General features: G+C 41.4%; 1 protein-coding gene across 1 annotated transcript; it reads left to right on the top strand.

The window, feature by feature from the left end:
* The first annotated feature begins 8,360 nt into the window (after positions 1-8,360).
* SEM1 (SEM1 26S proteasome subunit) lies at positions 8,361-14,355 on the top strand. Its single transcript, XM_071560759.1, has 3 exons — positions 8,361-8,509; positions 12,164-12,257; positions 14,140-14,355. The coding sequence occupies exons 1-3, from the start codon at positions 8,434-8,436 to the stop codon at positions 14,180-14,182; spliced, it is 213 nt and encodes a 70-aa protein (XP_071416860.1). The 5' UTR covers positions 8,361-8,433; the 3' UTR covers positions 14,183-14,355.
* The last annotated feature ends 1,250 nt before the right edge of the window (positions 14,356-15,605 follow it).

Genomic DNA, 15,605 nt, shown 5'->3' with positions numbered 1-15,605 from the left:
CCATGGGTGCCACTCTGCTTTTCCAGCCAAGGTGACCTTGCTGCCTCTCTGTCCATGCAGCAGCTGGCAGTGCGGGAGCTGTGGTGGCCAGCATGGTGGTCCTGCTCATGCATCAAGCTGACCCTGCACTGCTGGCACCTGTGTAGTACCTCCTGGGAGCTACATCCATGGCTTCAGCAATAAAACATGCTTTAGATACATTTCATTTACTGTATGAATCTATGTGACCAAATACATCCATCTCGTTTTCCTCACATGTTTGCAATGAGTTGTGTACACAAGCTTAGGAAGTAAACCAGCTGCCAACACTTCTTCACAGGCCATGGGTGAACCATGCTGGGGAACAAGAGCAGTAAGAATCAAGGAGCAGTGGAGGGCAAAAAGTGAACTGCAATGAAAACAAAGGGAGCTGAGGTGAGAAAGGAGGGAGAAGTGTTTGAGTAAGTAGAGCCTGAAGAAAGGTAAGAAAAAGTGTTTCCCTGAGTGTTCAATAGTATATATTTTCTTTTTTCACCCTAAATACACAAATCACTAATTAAAAGGTTGTATTAATTGACAATAAATTAAATTAAGTTAATTTCCCTGAGTTGTGGCTGTGTTGCCTGTGACACTGCAGAATAGCTGAACAAGAGCCAGGGCTGGTGACAAGCAGGCCCCAAATGGGTGGAAGGGCAATGAAGAGGTTCTGCCTGCCAGCAAGAAAAAAATCAACACCAGCTGCAAGCTCTGAATGGCACCCAACTTCTACTGCCAGCTCCTACCAGACACATTGGAGAAGATCCCGGGGAGATTGCTGAGCTGTTAAGCAAGCTAAACAGATACATTTAGGTCTAAAACAGCCCTGGAGGAACTTTGCCAGAGAAATGTGGCCAACAAGGGTGATGCTGTTACACAGACTTGTAAGAGATTATTTCCATCCATAATTATGGGGCAAGTCCCTGTAATATAATCGGAGATGAGACAGGTCCCTTCAAATTACATTTCAGGGCTGATACTTCTGCCAGGTGGTCTGAATCTCCAAGACCTTGAAAAGCCTATTTTATCTCTTTTCTGAACTGAGAGGACAGAGGGACTGTCTCAGTAACCTCCCTATGGTGAGGGTGGCCTCAAGTTCGGTGGCCTGACTCCTGCTCTTGAAATAGTCAAGGCATCAGTAAGTCCTACATCTTGCTAGGATTGCTAATGAGTAGCCCTGCTTACCTATCAGAACATCAGAAATAATGCTTAATTATTCTTTCCAGGCTACAACATTTTTTATCTGGGTTGAGCTTCATCCTGACCTCACCTTAGCCACTATCTAGATATGTAAAGGCAGAAGCATGTTTGAGATGGAAAAAAAGGCCTGCTCTGTGCACCTGATTCCTAAAGAGTCATGCTAACCTGTCCAGTGAGAAGCTCACAGGGAAGTTACCATAGTGTTTTATTCTCAGGGTAGACATGGCAAAATATATGAAGGCAGTTGTGGAGTAACATGAAAAATAATTTAAGCACAAAACACAATTATTCCAACATTTGGTAGGAGTGCAATTCAGTCACTTAAACATAGGTAGTTGATACCATTTTAGATACTGCGTTACTTTGCCCTATCTCTAGCTGAAGTTGGGAAGGGCTAGGGTTTCCCAGATTACATCAGGCAGCCCTGTGTTTTAGGGCATCTCAAGTGACCTTAGAAACCTTCGTTAAGGCAACTGAATTGTACCCTGACAGTTCTCATACTTGCATGGAAATGCAAGTCATGGTGACCAGTACCTAGTGCCAAACTACATTGTGATTACCCCTTATATGTTCAAAACATCTATACAATTTGCATCAGGGTTCAACAATAAACATTCTGCTGATGCAGGTACATGAAATGTACAGTTATCCCACGATTACTTGTCTTTGTAAAATTTGGTTCTGGATGCATCTGGTACTCTTCCAGAATGTAGAGCTAGGAGGCCAGAATATGAAAGGGGAACAGTATTTAGGAAACTTCCTGAACCCTATACAGAGGAAGAGTCAAAGGAAAATAATGCTGAAAATCTGCAATGATGGACTGAGAGGAGAAGAAAGATGATACCAGGAATGGTAAACAAAGGCAGGAAATAGTCTGCTGGTGTTAGTTCTTGATTAGGAGCTCGTTAAGTTTTGGCTAGAGAGCTAAACCCAAGGAGATATTTTGTCAGCTCAAATGTGGACAGAAAACAGAAAGACAATAGAACAATTAGACAGAGGAAGAGAGCAGAAGTGAACAAACATTATTTCCCCTGTTACAATGACACACAGCTAGAGCTTTGTAGCAATACTGCCCAGCTGCCTTTAGATCAAGTGAAAATCTTTTGACTGTCAAGGATAAAGAGAGAACTGTTTCTATTTCAGTCATTGGTAACCTGATAGCTTGCCACAGTGTATTTCACATAAGGAAATCTGTAAAGCAACATCTGAGTGTTCCTTGTGATTAATATTCCTTATGATCTGCAGCCACCTAATTGCACCCTGACCTCAGTGACGATCAACTGTGAGAAGGGATGGGCTGTGGGAGCAGGGTGGGCTACCAGGAGGTTCTGGTGAATGATGGAGCAGCCAGAGAGAACAAGAGAACCTTTGCAGACATGAATAAATAAATAGTAGCACAGGCACTGACCTCAGGAATAATGCCATCGATCCAGAGCGGCACAGAGCTATTGAAAGAAACAGGGCAATCTGTTCCTAACCTCCAGATGCACCAAATGTAGGATATGCTTTTTTTTTCTTCAATTTAATCCAAAAAACTCCAGCATGAAATGCAGCACTGAGACACAGAACACTATCTCTGATGGGATTCTCAGGATGCATTAATCAGCTCTCGGCCTGCCCAATATGCTGCATGGCACAGGATACTTTGTTCTGCACATTAATTCACACATTCTGAATGGTAACAATGGTAATAACCTTTCCTGTGGGTTTTTTTTTTTCAGGAATTAGGTGCATTCCTGGATATCTAACAGCCTGGACCATAAGACAGTCCCTGTCCCATCCAGATAAGCTTTGTAGGCACTACTGGTCTGAGACATAAGTGCCTGAGCTGGTGGGTGAACAGATGTAGGTCTGTGCACACGGATTTTATGTAGTATTGATGAGGCCAGCTGGATCAAATACATACAGTGCCAATTTTCTCTGCAGCACAGGATTTCTCTGAACAGGCACTGTTTGGTAGCCTGGAACCATGCAGACCTCTGAAACCAGCAGTTTACACAGTGTATCTAAAATACTTAACATGGCTCTGAGATTTTTTTCAACAGGGCACCTTTAACTGTTTATAAGCAAATTAATTTCCAATTTGTTCTATTTCCTCTTTTTAATCTTATCCTCAGAATATGCTTTCAGACGTTAAAGCATCCAAGTCAAAGAAAATGGGCCCAGCCATCAAAATGACAAATGGTCCCCCTAAAAAAAAAATCTGGAAATTTGAACAACTGTACTACACACCTTTTTTGTTTCACCTTGAAGGGAAAAAAAAGCTCTAATTCAGAAAAAAACTTGCTCAATTTCCATTTTCCATTTATGCAAATTACACTCTGAATAAATAAATCTACATAATCCACCTTCCTGCTAGACAACTTGCAGTAACATTTGCCAAGAGAAAGACAGGCTTTTCTGATACTAATGCATAAAACATGCTGAATAAAAAAATTAAAACAAATCATGTTGAGTAAATAGCTGCCGTGTAGCCCTGGAAAGAATAATAGATGTACTGATGAGTTACTCAGGATTGTCTTGTTCAATTATTTCAAACATGCTACCAGTTAAGGGTATATTGAAGTTAAGGTTTTAATAGAGACAGTAATATCCCAAACCACTGAAACCTATAGGAATTTTTTCCTTTAATTTCCATGGAATAGAGGCATGTAGATCTTTCTGCCGAAGCACCAAATAATGTCGGGCTGTTGATCCTGGAAAACCAAACTATTCAGCATGTAGCTGATGTGCTGTGCAGGGGCTGCAACCCCAAGAAAGCAGATCTCTTTTGCAGTTTTGGGAATGTAGGAAGTGCCTTCCCTAATTTGATCAAGACTATTCCTTGCTCTGTGTGTTTTCTGTTCATGTGAGATACAGGCTTGGTGATTGTAAAGGTTGCCGCTATTCTTGGAATTGCCATAGGGGAAAGATAAAAGAAAAATCAGTGGCAGTATGCTCTTTATTGGTATCCAAGGTCATCCCCCACTCTTACTGCATAGGGTAGATGCTGAAAGGCAACGCTTATTCTTTATGGCCCACCCAGAAACTATCAAATCATACTTGTCCTTTGACACTTTCCTCTAAACTATCAAGTATCTTTCCACATTGGAAAATCTATGCTGGACAGCTGAATCTTTATCCTCTTTTATTTAAAGAATTAAAACTATTCCATGGCACTGGGTCCACAAAAAGGCTTGAATATTATAAATTGCATCACTACATTTTTACGTACTGTGATGCTTTGTGGAATTCAAAGACATTTTTCTTGGTGAAAAAATGTAATTTCCTTACAAGTTCCTGGGGGCAGTGGAGTGTGGGATATGGAAGCCTACTGGCTAATTAGGAAGCTACCTAAGAAGGCCAGTAAGAAACCTTAAGAAAATATGATTCAATACCATGCCTCTGCTAAGAGGTAAACCAGCAGGAGAAATGAACTAGACTCAAGAGACACTACAAGCCAGAATTACAATTTACTAAAAACATCACAATAAATACAATGATACAGAGAAAAACTTGGTTTAACACACAGAAACCAGGTGTATAATCCAGCACCCTGGGGCACAAATAAACAGTGTTCATTAGCCTCTGTGTTAAGTGCCACATGGTCCCCGAGTACAAATCAAAAGGAAAGGAAAAACTGTTGGTACGGATGATAGTCACGGTCTTGTTGAGAGTAGCAGTCACAGTCCTGTTGAGGTTCTGGTCATCTGCATGAGACAAGTGGTACCAGAAGTTCCAAAACCCAAAGATTATATATGCTTAGGTTCAGGTGGGAATGCCCAGTACCGCTCCCAGGGTGGGGAGTTTCATAATGGGTGATTTACTCTGTGAGTCATGGGATATTTTTGGAATCTTTGAAGGTCTAGGTCGTTGCAATGCCTATTGTGCCAGTTTCTTATGGCCCATTAGAAGACATGATCCCCCAGGCTGAGTGAAAGGTACTAATGCTATCCCTGAGGGGAGTTATCATGTCTGAGACATTGTGTAAGAACAGAAACATTCCTGTGCCTCACAGGGTTCTTTAACACCCAGCTTGTGGCCTGAGGGGTCAGGTGTGCTCTAGGAAGCTGCTGGAAATGGTCCATTATTAACAATTCATCAGAAATTACAGAGAAGAACCGCAGTTAAATGCCATCCTGATGCCTGATCCCGTCAGATCGCAGAAGCTCAGCAGGGTCAGCCCTGGTTAGTACCTTGGATGGGAGACCTCCTGGGAATACCGGGGGCTGTAAGTTCTAATCCCGAGGACTTCACCGTCACCATCCAAGCTCACTTGGCCATGGCAGATGAATCTTAGGAGTTCAATGGTGGGGCCAGTTTCGTGCACGCTGTACCTCACCTAAAAAATCCCGTGTGCAGGCTCAAAGGGCACACCCATGTGGGTAGAGCCCTTCCCAAATCTTCATCCGCGAAGCTAAGCCATACAATACAACATAGAGAGGGTAGAATACACCATTTTTGTTACACCCACACAGCAATAAACTGGCCCCAGTTACTGTAACTAGGACACACAGTCACAAGACTGACCCTAAAACCAGTGTTTTCTACCAACTACCAACTAACTGCAGAGGAATAAGTTCTTTCTCTTTGTTTACTGTACAGTTTGGTTGTTAAGAGCATACATCTGGGATACTGTATGTCCTCTCCCTCTCCCGATTGCCATGAGAGTTTCTTCTTGATAGGCTATTTGATGTTGCAGACAGAGTTACTTACTTGTCAAATCTACTTCACCATGAGGGAAAATATCTGAATGTACTTTGGAAGAGAGAAAAAGATTGATCCCCAAATAACCAGCAAACAGCCTTGTGGCTGTCGCATTTGGCACTGACACCACATCAAATTCAACTTGGACACAGTCAAAATCTGAAGGTAAGCCTGGTGTGTTGCCCACCAGGAATTTCTTCCTGCAAGGTCTAGTAGGCTGGCTTGGAGACTGGTCTGTAGATCAGCTCCTGCAGATAACGTAGGATGGGCTGACCTTGATGAGAGAAACACAGCATGGCAGATCCCTGTGTTCTTTGGGACCTCCCTAGCACAGAGTTAAAGGCTTTGGGGAATTACAGTGAGGTCTGGGTCCATGCATTCAACTGCTAAAAATGCTAGATAAATTAACGAAATTCCAGGCTTCCAAAATCTGTGGAACTGGATTTAAAACAATGAATTTAGAATATTTATTTTTTAAAAAATAAGTAAATCTGAAACACCTTTTGTTCATATTTCCAAGCTAATTTCTATATGCTTGGGCCAGAAACTTATTTTTCTCCTCTTTAAGCAAGAGCTAAGCTCTTTACTTAATGACAAAACTCCATAAACCACAGATTTAAAAGAAGCATCAGAAATTTTGAGATTAATAATAAAAGGAGGGGAATTTAACACTATAGATTTTTGTGGCAGCACAAGATTAAATTTGGCTTACTAGTGATATGGGAATACTCAGCTCCATAGATGAGAAATGCAGAGGACACCTCAAATCTGAGACTGATTCTAGTCAGTCTCTACATCAGTAAGATACTGCTTCAGGACCCCATGATTTTCCTTGTTTCACTATGCAGTGGCTGGCCTTATGCCCTTAAGAAATACAGATTCTTCTTTCTACTTGCATCCCAGAGCTTCCTCACCAGAAGCTTGGTTTGAGGAAGAAGGAAGAGAAAAAGGGGATGGAAAGGACTGGTATATCTTTTCTCTACGGCAGATTCTTAGTGAAAGTCTTTAAAACAAGATCAAACTGCTTCCTGCTTCAGTGATACTTGAGGCTACTTGTCCATAGGAGTTTCAAAATCACATTTTTTTCTTGGATAATCTAGGGGCAGTTGAGAATCTCACTATTCCGCCATGTGCTCCAAACTCCATAGTTTAGTTTAGTTGTACGTTAGGCAAAAATTAGAGCGTTTGAATATGAGCCTTAGCAACTGCATGATCATGGATCTTTGCAAGCTATTGATATGACAGACCCCATGCACTTTATGGTTTTATCTTGTGATCTCTTAAAGCAATATATCTATTATTCCAAAATGCACAGTTTGCTAAAAATCCCAGCTAAATTATAACTAGATTCCACCTACTGATTTATTAAGTTTTTGTAATTTTCACAGTAATCACTCAGTTCTTCTGCCACAAAAAGCTGAAATGTGACCACTTGATTAGACCTTTCACCCAGCAGTAGAGCTCATTTCCCACCTCGCCTTAACTGTGGCTGCACTCCAGAACATGCTTACACTGGGCTGGAACTCAAAGATATATGAATTCCCACACCAGTGTTTTGTACACTGTTTCCCCGATGTTAAATCTAGGACACGGTATAAGCTGGATGTGTAAGTCATTGCCTTATGAATCAGCTTCTCACAGAGCAAGGGAAAAAGTCTCAGCCCCTCCACCAAACCAGCAGCCCTGTAAGGTGCTTGCTGGGAGAGAAGCCACAGAACTGCCATGCAGACAGACTTGTTTGGGCTGGTAAGCACTGAACTTTGCCTTTGTTAAAATCATCAACAGAATCTAGATTTAAGTGAAAGGAATACACTTTGAAATAATAAAACCCTGCAGCATTTCTATTTCTCATGTAACATCTTAGTCATAACCTCCCTTTCAAGCTGCTTCCTTGTTTCTCTGATATGATGGACAAGGAATTTGAAAGATAGCAAATTGGATGTAAGTTTTCACAGAATCGGAGCCAATTAGGTCAGAAAAGACGTATGAGATAATCGAGCCCAACCTCTGACCGAGCACCACCATGCCAAGGAGAGCACAGCTCATCCACATCCAGACTGTCCCCACACACCTCCAGGGACGCTGATCCACCCCCTCTCTGGGCACTCCACTCCAAAGTCTAATCACCCTTTCTGTGAAGAAATTCCTCCTAATGTCCACCCTAAACCTCTTCTGGCGTTTTGGAACACTACTTAAATGCCAGAAGGGAAAAAAATCCCAACACCACGGGTTATAGCTTAAGGACAAAAAGCAGACAGTTGACACGTTTTGCCTGAATACAAATCAACAAAGACTATAAGGAGCAGAGACGCTCTCGGCAGCGGCCCGTGGGACTCGGTGTGCAGCGGGATCGATGTGTGTACCCCCCGCACCGCTCCTCGCAGCCCCTTCGCTCCCGGGGCGGCCCCAGCAGCGCCGCCGGCGGGGGCGGGCAGCGCAGGGCGCAGGCGCGGGCCGGGACCCAGCCCCGGCGCATGCGCGGCGCGGGCGCCGGGACCCGTCTGGCTCGGCGGGCGCGTCGCGGGCCCAGCCATGTCGGAGAAGAAGCAGCCGGTGGACCTGGGGCTCCTGGAGGAGGACGACGAGTTTGAGGAGTTCCCGGCCGAAGGTGCCGGACGGGGCGGGGGCGGGACGCGGCGGGACGGCAGGCGGCGTGGGGCCGCCCGCAGGCCGCGGCCTGGGCCGGCTGAGGCGGGCAGGACGCGGCGGGCCCGGGGCGCGCTGTGCCGGCCGGCCCGGCCCCTCGACGCGGTCGGTCCTGTGCTGCCACCCCGGCCCAGCCACACGGGAGCGGCTCCCCTGGCGCCCCGAGGGGCCCGGCCCGGCCCCGGGAAGCGGCTGCAGCCCCGTCAGGGCCAGGATCGGGCGCGGTCGTGATGCCCGTGCCCGGCGCTGTGCCGATGTCACGGTGCTGGGCACATCGCCCTGGGAGTGCTGTGTCACTGTGCGAGGGAGATGGGAACAAGTACGGGAAAAACTTCCTGCATCTCGGCGCTGGAGATGAGAATCCCAAGGGGAGAAGAGGAATGAGGGCTGGAAACTGAGTGTAGAGTGGTCAAGAGTGTGAGAAGGAAATTACTTCCTCTGTAGGAATCTCTTTATCTTTTAAAGCACAGATATCTATGTGTTAGTTTGCTATTCATAGGTACAAATACACTAAATGAGGAAATTCAATTCAATAAAGCAACTCAATGTCCCTTTACAGAGATAAGTGGGGAAACAGCTCTATGAGGGCATGTTTTTTCTCGGTGTCCTTAACTCTGGGAATTGCCTTAAGTTGTGGATAGTGAGAAATTATATATAACAGGATGGATGAAAAGTTAGAGGCTTTTTTCTGTCATGTCTTCATTACATGTAATTTTTCTGTGCTCTTAAAAGCCTTAGGTATTCTGAATCCCTTAGTACTGGTACATTTCTCCGCTTGTTGACAGAACAAGTTAATAACATAAGTGAAATAATAGCTGAAGTAAACTTAGAAGACTATCTCTTCTTTTTCATATGTGTTTCCTAATCAGGAAAAAAAAGTTTAATGTCAATTAAGTATTCACAGTAGGGGAATGCTCTGGAGCTTCTGAACCTTGGATTAGTCAGAGCACTGAATTGCTGTATGGAAGGTGAAATGACTTCAACTTGAATCTGGCTGTGCTACTAAAACAAAGTACTGTGCAACCTGACTTTAACAGGGGCAACTCCAGCTTCTCACTGTTCTGCGTTGGAGAAAAGAACCTCTCGAGAGGCCCATTTGAACCTTCAAGTGAGGTCATAGTTGTGAGATGTTATAAGGAGTGCTCAGACCACTTTGACTGGTACCTGCCGTGCTTAGGGGAGAGCCATCACAGCTGTGCTCAAACCCACCCCACACGGTTGTCCCTTCAAGGTAAAACACCACTTTCTATGCAACAGAAAGCTTTGCCTTCTATTACCCAGTTTTTATCCAAAGGAAATTAGATAATGCAAAGCTGTCATAAGGGATGAAAACACTGGCTCTTGGCGCTTATTCCAACTTTGCTTAAAGCAATTATTCAAATCAAGTTTATGTATCAAAAGTGCCCAATTTTATAGAACACTTTGAAGGATAGTGTAGCTATAATATGTAGATTCAAATGTGTGTGAATCAATCACTTAAGAATTTTTTGTGCAGTGCATTTCAGAGTATGAAATGTAATGTGTAAAATGATAGGGCAGAGGATTAAAAAAACTTCTAAATTCTAAAAATTGTTTTCCCAAGTGCAAAAATAGGACAATCAGTGATTAGCATGTTAAAATACATTTTTAAGGAGCCCAGCCATGACAAGGTTATAATGTAGATGCATATTAGTAATCCTTGATGGTAATGGGCTTTCAAATGATCTTAATATTTTCAAACCCAAATAATGCTCTGTGGTTTTTCAGTCACAGGCATATAATGTACCTGGGGGTGATAAATGTATTATGCAATTCTGGGGCGTGGTATCAACATAGATACTGTAGAATCTTGTAGCTACAGTCATGAGAATGTAATTTAGGCTTTACTTTCACTCTCTTCCCCCTCTTCAGCTGGAAGATCACAGGGCCTTTCTGACTCCTCTTCACTCAGTGTGGTTTGGAGCACGTTTTCTCAGTCTGCCAAACTAACCTTTTATGATTGAAGCTGCTGTTTGTTTTGCTGGGTACTGGGAGATTTCTTTTTTTTCAACTTAGCGGTTCTGTCCGAGCTCCTTATGTGTTTGTAGATAGAAAAGTTTGACTTCATAATTTTAAACTGATTGGAGCTTTGTTTTTTGTATCTTTGAAATCCAGATAAATAATCGGTAGAGCTTTTTTATTTTGACAAAAAAATCGATGTATAGGAATAGATTTATATACATGTGCTTATTGCAGTGGGTTCTAAAATACAAGAGCAATTAGCAATACAACTATATCCAAATAATGTGGGGTTTTAGCTGCATTTTACCTTCACCTTCCTATTTTTTTTCTTCTGCTCTCATAGAAGGATTTCTGTGCTCCTTCATCATTATATAATTTATTTGAGTAGGGAAGTTTAATTGTAATGCCTTCTACATGTGTGTCGTTAATCAGTTACAAATGGATTTTTGTGTCCTGGTGAATCTCAAATATTCATTTTGTTGTCTGTCAGTGTTAGAAAAAAAGGAAGAGAATATGCAAAGACCAGGCTTAATTCTTATAACGTTAGCTTTTCACAGAAAATTGTTTTTTAATCTTTTACCCCACCAGTTTCCCTGCCCCCCCCCCCCCCCCCCATACCTCCATCAGTGTTTAATGTTACTTTAGGCCTTAGTCCTCCAAGCTGTCTGTGGGTGGGCAGCAGGTGGCTTTACTGCACTGCAAGGGAAGAACAGTGTTCTCTATTTAAAAACACGAGCAGACTGAGAATCACAAGGTCGTGACAGAATTAGGGGGCTTCTTTTTCTTTTTTTGGTAGCATATGAAAATCTTGGTGTCTTTCAGTAGGGGTAAACTGAGAAACTCAAAAACAATCAAGTAAGCCCACCTGTGTTTTCATGGTGATTCTGAACCTTTTATTTTCATTACTTTTCTGAACTAATTAGTTTTATCTTTTTTTTTTTTTTAATAAAGATGCATTAAGTAGGTCATGAGCAATTTGTCAAGAATGATGTGCCACATTATTTATTATAGGAAAAAGAGGAGTAAGGTTAGCAAATGGCCTCTGTAAGGAAACAACTTCTGCTGTCTTGGGAACCCAGAAATAGCTGGTTATGGGTATCAGCTGCTGTTTGCGGATGCCTGTCTCAGTTTGCCTTTACTTCTGCATCATGGATAAGTTTTTGGCTTTTATCCGTGGACTGACTACATCTGATCTGAATGAATGGAGGATGTGCCTGTGTTTTAGCAAAAGCATCTAATACATACTTTTTTAATCTGAAAAAAATACATAAATACAAGCTGGGATAGCACACCTTTTGTTTAGCTTTGGAGTCAAGTACTCAATGTTTTCTTTTTGCCATAGTGCTACAGTTTGTCCATTTGTATGCAGGATATCTCTTAGGAATGTGTAATCCTGCAAACCATGATGTGAAGTGTGTAGTGATTTTTTTAATCAATTTTCATTTTTATTATAATTCAAGATACTGCGATACATGTTTTAAGTCTTTCTGTCTCATAAACACTTGTATGTGATCCAGACTTCTCTGTTAAACTTAACAGAACTCGTCCTTACCCAGAGCCTGGGCTAATCTGGCAGTACCACATGGTACCAAAGCAGTGCAGCATACAATATTTAGACCACCTTTTCTGTCTTTAGATTGGACTGGTTTAGATGAAGATGAAGATGCACATGTCTGGGAAGACAATTGGGATGATGACAATGTAGAAGATGATTTCTCCAATCAGTTAAGGTAATTTTATTTTAACTTACTGTTCTAGGAGATGAGTAAAACATTTTAAATGGTACTGATTAGTTAATATTTGAAAGTTTGAAATCTACTTAATTAAAAAAAATAGAGATTTGAAATGGAAATAAATGAAAGCTCTGCTTTTTGTGTTTCTATTTAAAGCCTTCCAGAAGCAGACTTAGGGATTACAGCACTCTGAAGTACTGATCCGTATTTCATCTTTAATAATTATACTGTGATCCCTGAAATATGCCTTATGATACTGGGGTGGCAGACTCGTCCTCTGTTACACAACTTAAACAGTGCAGAGATCACTACAAGCTCTGATACAGCTGAGACTTTCTGAATTTGCCATTAAAACCTTTTCTAATTACTTCCCTATGTACATGTGAAAGTTCTGAATTGTGCTGCAAAGATTGATGGCAAGGCATCAAAGATTATCTCTTCTGGGCTACGTGGTGTGCAAAATTTTTTGTCTGTACTTTCAAATAGCACTGCTGGGTTTTGTCCAAGTGTACAAATTTTCTAGAGATCAGTGATCTGTAATAATATTAAGGTTCTCTTTTGTGTGATGAGCATGCTGTTTATGAGCAACAACAGCAAAGTAATTGTTAATTACATGCTTTAAAAAAAGTGGTAGCAATTTGGGTACCTGTAAACCAGTTGCTTAATCCTCTTTGTCACTTGTAGTTTCAGTAATCCTTTGCTGATGCATAATTATAGCGTAAATTGTTTGAAGCATCAGAAGGCCAGATTTTATAATTAATCCCTCAGTATGTTGCACAAGAAGCAAACTATCTGTAATGCAGCCTGCTTAAACAGCTCCTCAGTTGATCTCCCTTGTTACACTCCAGTGAAAGCAATTATTCTTGTATCTTCCACATAAAAGATCTATGGTATAGTTCTTGCTTATAAGGTTGAAAGACAGTTAAACTGTAATATTGGAAAACATGTTGATATGTAATGAAAGAGACTTTCAAGAGAGGATAATTCTTGATAAGCACAGGTGATCTAGACAAACCTTGTGTAACTGACCTTAATTATAGCCTGTAGTATTGGTGACTCTGTACTGGTTTGTAGTGTTGCCTGGTTGCAGCATGGTTTTATTTCATCTCTAGAAAGCATATGCTGAGGTCCTCCAGTTCTAAAATACCACTACTAATTATGTAAACTAACCTAAAATATTTTTAGAGATTCGAACTTCTGTATCTAGATACACATATGCTAAGACTAGGAGATGAAACAGGTTGCGTTCTGCCTGCTGTGTTCAGAGGCAGGTGAGTAGGAGAGTGGGGAGAGGCCAGGAGCAATAACAGTTGTAGTTGCTGACTTGCTGACCTGGACACAACTGAAGGGCAACAAAGCAATCCTTTCCCTCAGAATTGTTCACTGCAAAGTGTATTGCAGCCAAACATGAATAAAAATATTGGGGTACACTATTGTTAAAACAAAGAAAAAGCTTAAAATTGTTTTGGAAGCACATGCATTTAAATCACTCAGAATAGTGTGCTTGTTTGGTTTAAGGAAATCTTGAGAATAACTGTATAAGATACTGTTTTGGTTTTTCTAATGTGTTTGCAGTTGTTGCAGGCTCCTGGATGCTGCTTTGTGCCATGTGGTGGGGCAGAGGGCAATAACTATGATTTAAACAAATACTTGATTTTTTTCTCACAAGTTATTTCTGGTGATGTAAGATATAAAGCTGAAGTTCGGGAACTACAGAGTAAGTGAGGTTAAGGTTACTGGTGTGAATCGAAAAGCAGTATGACATGTTGATATTCCAAAATGATAGCATCTTGTACAGTATATTTAATTTTTAAAATGTCAAGCATCTAACAGTATTGTATCTGTGTGTTTCAGTATATCTATCTCTTTTTCTATACAGAGCTGAATTAGAAAAACATGGATACAAGATGGAAACTTCATAGTTTTTGCAGAATCTGGAGTGGTTTAATGTTGAGCTATGGATAGACTGTACTGAGAGGAGAAGAAGAAAAGGTGGAAAATGAGAAGACGCAGTTCATTATCTGCTTGAATTTATTATTGTTTTGTATAAAAAATAAAGTTTTTAATCTTAGCCTAGTCACACATTCAACCTCTACTCACCTGGTACCTTGTATTTTGGTTCTGAAATGCCTTGTGTGATGGAATTATCAGACTTGTCTCCAGTGCCAGTAATGATCTGTCAGTGGCTGATGGTCTTGCACCAGCTCCTGTAGTGGGGAACTAAATACATGTAACAAGAATTAAGACTAATGAACATTTCTGTGATTGGGAATGTGGAGACGTTGAAAAGAAATAAAGTACTGGTGTATTCCAATTAAAATGCAACAGGGATAGAAAACAATTTTAGGGAGTGATAAAGCTTGTTTTGCCTCAACATTTTATTTCATAATTACTTGCCTCCAATTTGGCAGTTACAGCAGTTCATCTGTATCACACAACCTGCTGAGAACGGAAATCAAACTTCCTACTTGTTTCATGGATGCCAATAAATAGTTGCCAGATAGACAGGGCAGTAGTAACTGGATTAGATTACTCTCTGAACTGGGAAACAAGATCAAAATTAGAAAACTATGACCTCTTCTACGAATCTTCCCCAAAGGAGCTGTTAGAGCTGACGTATGCAAAGACATAGAAAGATGCAGTGATGACTCCAAATTTTTTTTTATTAAAGGGGCAACTGTAGTTACACTCTCATGGAATTTGAATTAGCTGCTTGGTTTTTCAGCACTTCACTAGAGACTATTTTAAGTGAGCCTTCAGAGTAAAGGTATTAGATGATGCACATGCAGTTACGATATTAAATGCTTTAACCTTAACTAAATAACTGAGTCTTTTATGTTATAATGGCATTTATTAATGCAAAATGCTAGGAGGTTTCCCTTACCCCAGATTATTGGGTGGTGCTATATTTGTGGTGGAGGCAAGATTCACCATGACCCACCCTGCTTTCTGAAGATAACTGTAAAAACTGAGACCTTCCCTTGCCATCTGAATGGCTCTGCAAAACAGTGTTTCAGATGGTGGTGAATGCTGACAGGTTGTCCAGTTCAGTGCTGCTTGGGAAAAGAAAGGGATGCCCTTTCAAGCAGTCGTGCCCTGGAGTTATTTAAGTTCACATTGAAATGTGAGGCTCATGGAACCCAACTCAGTGGAATACAAAGTCCTGGAGTTCGTATTTTGACAAGTAGCAAATGAAAAGTCTTGTGTATTGAGTGGCAAATAGCAATGCAAACTTCCTCAGGTTAGTGTTGGGAGTTTAAGAAAAAAGTATGTTAAGTACAGTTAAGTACAGTTGTGGGATTGCTGGTGTTATGAACACATTGGTACTGGAAAGCTGTGTAATGC

The sequence above is a fragment of the Pithys albifrons genome, chromosome 7 (genome assembly GCF_047495875.1).
Source record: "Pithys albifrons albifrons isolate INPA30051 chromosome 7, PitAlb_v1, whole genome shotgun sequence".
NCBI lineage: Eukaryota > Metazoa > Chordata > Aves > Passeriformes > Thamnophilidae > Pithys > Pithys albifrons.
The sequence above is the reverse complement of the archived record's forward strand: the minus strand, read 5'-3'. Positions and strand labels throughout refer to the sequence as shown.